At 41.2% G+C, this 8,199-nt stretch overlaps 1 protein-coding gene across 1 annotated transcript; it reads left to right on the top strand.

The window, feature by feature from the left end:
• Positions 1–217: 217 nt before the first annotated feature.
• On the top strand, positions 218–1,314 carry LOC123483310 (zinc finger protein 239-like; the record flags this gene model as incomplete). The annotated part of the gene is made up of 2 exons (XM_045213095.1): positions 218–628; positions 707–1,314. Coding segments are annotated over 2 exons (966 nt in total), but the record flags the coding sequence as incomplete, so codon positions are not given.
• Between the last annotated feature and the right edge of the window lie 6,885 nt (positions 1,315–8,199).

Here is an 8,199-nt window from a genome sequence, read left to right as displayed (position 1 = left end):
AATTATATGCGCATCACCCTCGTGCAGAAATTTTAGCAAACACAGAAAGGGGCCTACATTCTAGCCTGGAATCATCCATTTTACTACTAAATTGAAAGAAAAAAAAGACTAAATATGACTGTTGTTGTCACTGACTGTCATATTAAGACAATTGTCAAATAAGAATGTAAAAGCATTTAAACATTCATTACAGATGTAAATTGGACAACATCATGGGCATCACCTTTTAGCTAAAAGAAACAGTGGATTTCTGCTGTTGTGGGTCTTTAACCATCTGTCTGACTTTGTTGTTCACACAGGAGCGAGACGTGACTATCGTGGATCCTCTGGCGAGCCTCAACAACATCATGAAGCTGAGGAGTCAGAGAAGAGCCTCTCCACATCAGAACACCTCAAGAAACACCAGCGGAAACCCACAGGGAAGAAATCTCACCACTGCTCTGACTGTGGGAAGATATTCAACTCTTCTACACACCTTAAAAGACATCAGAGAATCCATACAGGAGAGAAACCTTATAGCTGTGATCAATGTGGGAAGAGTTTTACTACATCTAGCCAGCTGACTATTCACCAGAGAACACACACAGGAGAGAAACCATACCACTGCTCTGACTGTGGAAAGAGTTTTGTTTCTTCTCAATATTTAAAATCACACAAGAGAAGACACACAATAGCGAAACCTTACCACTGCACTGACTGTGGAAAGAGTTTTGTTTCATCCCAATATTTAAAATCACACCAGAGAACACACACAGGAGAGAAACCACACCACTGCTCTGACTGTGGGAAGAGTTTTGTTTCGTCCCAATATTTAGAATCACACCAGAGAACACACACAGGAGAGAAGCCTTATAGCTGTGATCAATGTGGGAAGAGTTTTAGTCAATCAAGCTGCCTGATGGTACATTTGAGAAGGCACACTGGAGAGAAACCTCATAGCTGTTATCAATGTGGGAAGAGTTTTACTACATCTAGCCAGCTGACTATTCACCAGAGAACACACACAGGGGAGAAACCTTATAGCTGTGATCAATGTGGGAAGAGTTTTAGTCAATCAAGCTACCTGATGGTTCATTTGAGAACGCACACTGGAGAGAAACCTTATAGTTGTGATCAATGTGGGAAGAGTTTTAGTGATTCAAGCAACCTGAAGGTACATTTGAGAACACACACTGGAGAGAAACCTTATAGCTGTGATCAATGTGGCAAGAGATACGCTGCTAAAAGAACTCTGATTCAACATCAGAAAGTACATACATGAAGGAGTTGTTTCATGATATCAATTAAATAATGTCACAATGTTTTAACATTGTTGTATGAGTATTTTACAATGTAGAACCATTTACATTTTACATGTTTAGTCATTTAGCAGACGCTCTTATCCAGAGCGACTTACAGTTAGTGAGTGCATACATTATTTTTGTATTTTTCATACTGGCCCCCGGTGGGAATCGAACCCACAACCCTGGCGTTGCAAACGCCATGCTCTACCAACTGAGCTACATCCATGCTGGCCATTCCCTCCCCTACCCTGGACGACGCTGGGCCAATTGTGCGCCGCCCCAACCGTTTCCCCCCTGTTCTATTGATTTCAGCGTGATATGGATATTAGCCTCATCAGGGGGAAAATCCAGGCTCTGAAATGAGTTGTGTTACACTTACCACGTTGGCGACCCACTTGAATCAAAATGCAACACTTCTAAATGTAGCTAGCTGTTTTCTACAAATTGTCCTCTGACCAGTGATGTACACATTATTCCCAGATTCCGTGTGGTTTTTGAGCTGTTAGTTTTAACAGGACGTGCAACCTCATCTCCCCCCTTGCGCGCAATTGATTTCAACATGATATCGATATGAGTGATGACAAATAAGTGTTGCGTTTCTCTTCGTTTTGGGGACCGCTAAATTTAAATGCATCACTCCAAAATGTAGCTGACTGTCTTCTGCAGGTTGTCCTCTAACCAGTGAAGTAAAAGATATCGCCCGTTTCCATGTGTATTTTTTTGTTGTGTTAGTTTCAACAGCACGTACAACCTGATTTTTCCCCCCTAATCGATATTAGTGATTTATTGCCACTTGTCAAAACAACAGTGTTTTTGGTGCTTGTGCAGTTAATAAGGTGGTTGTTTAAAAAAATACAAGTATTATGATTACTATTGTGGAACATGTTTGTGTCGATAGTACATGTTATGTTTAGGTTTTCCATTTATCACAAACTATTTCTGCATATTGGTTATTGATTTGGACACGTTAAAACTGTGTTTTGACATTGGGCAGTATCCCACCTTGCAAAATATAGTTGAAAAGACGTTGAAAAGAAGACTATGCTCGAGGTCCAATCTATGTTTGGTTTTGGTTGAAAGTTAAAGTTAAAAATATGTATTTTTTAGGTCGTTGTTTCAACGACTTGAAAACAACTTCATTTCAACGTACTTGCAGCCTATAAACGCATGACTGTATGTCGCTTTGGATAAAAGCTTCTGCTAAATGGCATATTATTATTATTATTATTATTAATATGCTTGTCCTTAACATTGTTGATTTAAATAAGAGCGTTAGTTTGCTGTGACCGTTACTAGTTTAGACCACACCCCTCCTGGTTGTATCTCTTCCATATTTCAGCGTTGGGTCGGGAGGGTGCTACCATTTTTGTTTCCGGCCGCATCGGACCCAATCAAAATCAACTTGAAACCCTCGTCATTTTCATCTCCAGATCTGTTGCTTCCTCTAACCCCGGTCAATCTACGTTTTCTATGGCGGTTTAATTAAATGGAAAGACTCAAATACACCATGGAAAACTACCTTGCCATGCAACTGAATCCACTTCTGAGCATTGTTAAATTTGCTGCCGTTTTACAATGCTGGTTTTGTTTTAAAAAATAGTTTATCCTACAGACACCTTGACAGACTAGCCATACCTTTGTACTTTAAGTGAAAGGTGCGTTAACCAAGTCAAGTTACTGGACTAAAAGGAGGAGAATAGTGAGGGGAGATCAGAGGGACATGCAGGAGATTGGGGAGTTCAGAGGGACATGCAGGAGATTGGGGAGTTCAGAGGGACATGCAGGAGATTGGGGAGTTCAGAGGGACATGCAGGGAGATTGGGGAGTTCAGAGGGACATGCAGGAGATTGGGGAGTTCAGAGGGACATGCAGGAGATTGGGGAGTTCAGAGGGACATGCAGGAGATTGGGGAGTTCAGAGGGACATGCAGGAGATTGGGGAGTTCAGAGGGACATGCAGGAGATTGGGGAGTTCAGAGGGACATGCAGGAGATTGGGGAGTTCAGCGGGACATGCAGGAGATTGGGGAGTTCAGCGGGACATGCAGGAGATTGGGGAGTTCAGAGGGACATGCAGGAGATTGGGGAGTTCAGAAGAACATGCAGGAGATTGCGGAGTTCAGAGGGACATGCAGGAGATTGGGGAGTTCAGAGGGACATGCAGGAGATTGGGGAGTTCAGAGGGACATGCAGGAGATTGGGGAGTTCAGAAGAACATGCAGGAGATTGGGGAGTTCAGAGCATTAAATTGAAGATGATTCTCTGGTAACAGCTCTGGTGGACATTCCTGCAGTCAGCATGCCAATTGCACGCTCCTTCAAAACTTGAGACATCTGTGGCATTGTGTTTTGTGACAAAACTGCACATTTTAAATTGGCCTTTTATTGTTTAAGGGCATGAAAAATAGTAATGTTCTACTTTGTCCCTGTAGCTCAGTTGGTAGAGCATGGCGCTTGCAACACCAGGGTTGTGGGTTCGTTTCCCACAGGGGGGCAGTATGAAAATGTATGCACTAACTGTAAGTCGCTCTGGATAAGAGCGTCGACTAAAATGTAAAATGTATCGAAGGCTTTATAAAATCCCAAAAGAGAATAAAACTCTCATCAGAGACCAAATCTGAGTAATCTATGATATTTAATACCAGTGTGACATTATTCGAGATTTGTCTATTTCTCATCAACCCTGACCGGGACTCATCTATAACGGCATCCAAAACCAGAGCTATTAGCTTAGAATCGTTATTTAAAAGACAAAGTGGACGCCAATTATCAATGAGTAACAAGTATTTTTTTAGGTTAGAGTAATTAAACCTTTCGTTAGAGGGGCTAGCATACAAACTGTAGCACAGACTAGATCAATATGATGTTGAGAAATAGTGCATTGTGGATAGTTTAGAAGATATTGGAAATAAGTTAATAAATATGTAATAACCCCAAAAACATAACAATGTTTGTACTTATAGGTAACCAGATTATGACTACAACTACGTTATTACGTCTTTAAAACGCCACTGTGTTGTTACATTGGTGAGTAAAAACACATGCTTCCTACCCTTTAACTTTTTGTCTGAAAATAAAATCTACATTTTACTCAACTGCGTTACCCACTCCAGTCAGCAGATGGCGATGTGGGACTTTAAGGCTATGCTGCTAGTGTGACGTATAATCTAGTGGACGGGACGCTTCTTTCAACAGCAGCAACAGTTAGTCAGACACCTCGGTAGCTTGCTAGCCAAAATAGCCCAACCAATAAAGCTCTTTAGACGCTTTCGTGTATATTAGCCGCTGTGTTTTAAACCTACTTCTGTCGTCTAGTTAGTTATCCCATTTAATTTCATATTTACGGTGTTGTTGTTATTGGTCAGCTAGCTGGCTGGTTAAGTTAGCACTAGCCTAGCTAGCTAACATCCCCGACCATGAGCTCACTAAGCTACTCTCCTCCTGCTAAAGAAGAGGAGGTCTGCTGGACGGAGAAAGAAGCTCTAGTGAAAGAGGAGGAGGAAGAGAAGGATGTTACAATACAAAAACAAGTAGAGGGTGAAGCTGTTACCGTGAAAGAAGAAGAGAAAGACGTTACAGTGAAAGAAGAGGAAGACGCGTTCAGAGTGAAAGAGGAGGAGGATGTTACAGTGAAAGAAGAGGAAGACGCGTTCAGAGTGAAAGAGGAGGAGGATGTTACAGTGAAAGAAGAGGAAGACGCGTTCAGAGTGAAAGAGGAGGAGGATGTTACAGTGAAAGAAGAGGAAGACGCGTTCAGAGTGAAAGAGGAGGAGGATGTTACAGTGAAAGAAGAGGAAGACGCGTTCAGAGTGAAAGAGGAGGAGGATGTTACAGTAAAAGAAGAGGAGGAAGCAGTCTTTGGAGTGAAAGAGGAGGAGGAGGAGATGACCGTCACATCGAAAAAGGAGGAGGAAGAAGAGGAGGAAACTGGATATCTGGTTCCGGTTTCCCAAAGGCATCTTAAGGCATCCAATGGTTCTAATGATGAACTTAGCAGTAAGATGCTTTTGACAAACCGAGCCCTGATTAACACTAGTAAGTACTGTCTTAAAAACAGAGGCACAAACTCTGCAGTTGTTGAACTGATGTGTGGTGTTAAAGGGGGAATCTGCAGTTGCTACATCCATATTTGGACTTTTAAATTATTTATATATAGCCATTGATTCTTGAAGAATATAACACATGCCTCATGAGCTTAGTTCAACTGTCGTACCCTATCAGATCCCAAAATAAGCTTTTTCTACTCCAATGTTTAGAAACAGTGTAAATGTAAACCAACACTGTATAGCCTCAACATGGTTAAAACTATAATATTGATGTCATGGATGGTCCGACCTTGCATCCATAGGTCTGTCTATGATTTTGAGAGTAGTTACATTTCTCCAGTCCCATCCACCATCTTATTACCAAAACAGTGGTGGAATGACAGCTTTGTTATTGTTTGAACTGCAGATTGGTTGATTGATTGATGTGTGGCTTTTTTTAAAGGGGCAACCTAGGTTTTAAACAGCAGCAAAATTGGGGGCTGGAGAAATGTAACCACTCTCAAATTCATAGAGAAAGCTATTGTAGCAACCTTAACCCAAAACCTAGCGACCTCATCAAGAAGTTCAGACATCTTGGTATAACAGTTATAAGGTGTTGGCTTGACAGTCTCTGGACCCAGGTTTGAGTCCAGCTCAGGGCTACCCCCTGGAATTCACTACACTATGAATACAAGGACTGGCCATCCATAAGGTCAAAATCACAGTTTTAACCTGGTTTTGAAGATATACAGTGTTTGTTTACAACCAGTGGCATTATACAAGCTTATGCTTTGGTTTCTGATGGGGAAATACATTTGAGGCATTTATAAGTTATATTCTTCAAGAATCAATGGCTATATAGTATATGGGTTTTTTCTATAACTGCCAGTGAGGATTTCCTTGCATTTATGGCAGTGTAGTTCCCTTAAGGGTCAGTCAACTTTGGTAAAACATACTATGGGGAGTCGTGACTTAGGTTGAAGGATCTAAACTGACACCTGAAAAGGCCAATGAAATCCGCCTCGCTGGAAGCCCCGCCTTCCACAGGTGATGAGCGTTAGGCTCGGATTCATTCCTTCAATTATTCCGCTCTTTACCTCGTTGTGAACAGGAACGATTCATGCTACAGGTGTAGAGCCTTACTTACAAGCTACCTGCCCGAATACATAGTGCCAACTGTAAAGTTTGGTGGAGGAGGAATAATGGTCTGGGGCTGTTTTCATGGTTCATGCTCCTTAGTTCCAGTGAAGGGAAATCTTAATGCTACAGCATACAAATTCAAATCTAATTGTATTTGTCACATGCGCCAAATAGACCTTACCGTGAAATGCTTACTTACAAGCCCTTAACCAACAGTGCAGTTAAATAAAGTCAATAAAATATTTACTAAATAAACTAAAGTAAAAAATTATAAAAAGTAACACAATAAAATTGCATATATTTTATATTTGAAGAATCTCAAATATAACATATTTATTGATTTGTTTAACACTTTTTTGGTTACTACATGATTCCATATGTGTTATTTCACAGTTTTGATGTCTTCACTATTATTCTACAATGTAGAAAATAGTACAAATAAAGAAAAACCCTTGAATGAGTAGGTGTGTCCAAACCTTTGACCTGTATTGTGTATATATATATATATACATATTTACAAAATAATATATGGGGGATTGGAAATGATGGAAGCTGCAATCTATCTGCAATATTAAAGCTGGCAATAGGCAGGTTTCTCAACTCATACCCTGACTTTTTAAAAGGGATTACGTGCCAATTAGCTTAGCAACCGCGTGACGCTGCATGACAACGTGAACATGATTGGTCGACAGTCTCTTCGATGGCCGTTATACGTTTTTTTGACATTGTCTGGAAAAGTTTTTCCTTTAAAAAGTGTTTTGTTTACTAGCCTACCTATTGAATTTGGATCTCGCGACGCCGTTAGCATCAGTTAGCCGTGGATTGTCCCGGGCTTAAAGAAGGCTGGAGTAATAGAGAGGACAGTGTTTCGCTATCACAGGTGGTAATCTTTCAACTTCACCGCATCAAAGGGACGATGGACGGGGCCATGTACCGTCAAATCTTGGGTGAGAACCTCCTTCCCTCAGCCAGGGCATTGAAAATGGGTCGTGGATGGGTATTCCAGCATGACAATGACCCAAAACACACGGCCAAGGCAACAAAGGAGTGGCTCAAGAAGAAGCACGTTAAGGTCCTGGAGTGGCCTAGCCAGTCTCCAGACCTTAATCCCATAGAAAATCTGTGGTGGGAGCTGAAGGTTCGAGTTGCCAAATGTCAGCCTCGAAACCTTTAATGACTTGGAGAAGATCTGCAAAGCGGAGTGGGACTAAATCCCTCCTGAGATGTGTGCAAACCTGGTGGCCAACTACAAGAAACGTCTGACCTCTGTGATTGCCAACAAGGGTTTTGCCACCAAGTACTAAGTCATGTTTTGCAGAGGGGTCAAATACTTATTTCCCTCATTAAAATGCAAATCAATTGATAACATTTTTGACAAGCGTTTTTCTGGATTTTGTTGTTGTTATTCTGTCTCTCACTGTTCAAATAAACCTACCATTAAAATTATAGACTGATCATTTCTTTGTCAGTGGGCAAATGTACAAAATCAGCAGGGGATCAAATACTTTTTTCCCTCACTGTATATGTTGTTGTTAGGTGAAGTTATAAGTCCTACAGCAGGTCTATCTTGTTGTTAGGTGAAGTTATGGGTCCTAGAGTAGGTCTATATTGTTAGGTGAAGTTATGGGTCCTACAGTAGGTCTGTGTTATTGTTAGGTGAGGTTATGGGTCCTACAGTAGGTCTATGTTGTTAGGTGAAGTTATGGGTCCTACAGTAGGTCTATGTTATTGTTAGGTGAAGTTATGGGTCCTAC

The sequence above is a fragment of the Coregonus clupeaformis genome, unplaced genomic scaffold (assembly GCF_020615455.1).
Source record: "Coregonus clupeaformis isolate EN_2021a unplaced genomic scaffold, ASM2061545v1 scaf0078, whole genome shotgun sequence".
Lineage (NCBI taxonomy): Eukaryota > Metazoa > Chordata > Actinopteri > Salmoniformes > Salmonidae > Coregonus > Coregonus clupeaformis.
This window is presented reverse-complemented; position numbering and strand designations above follow the sequence as displayed.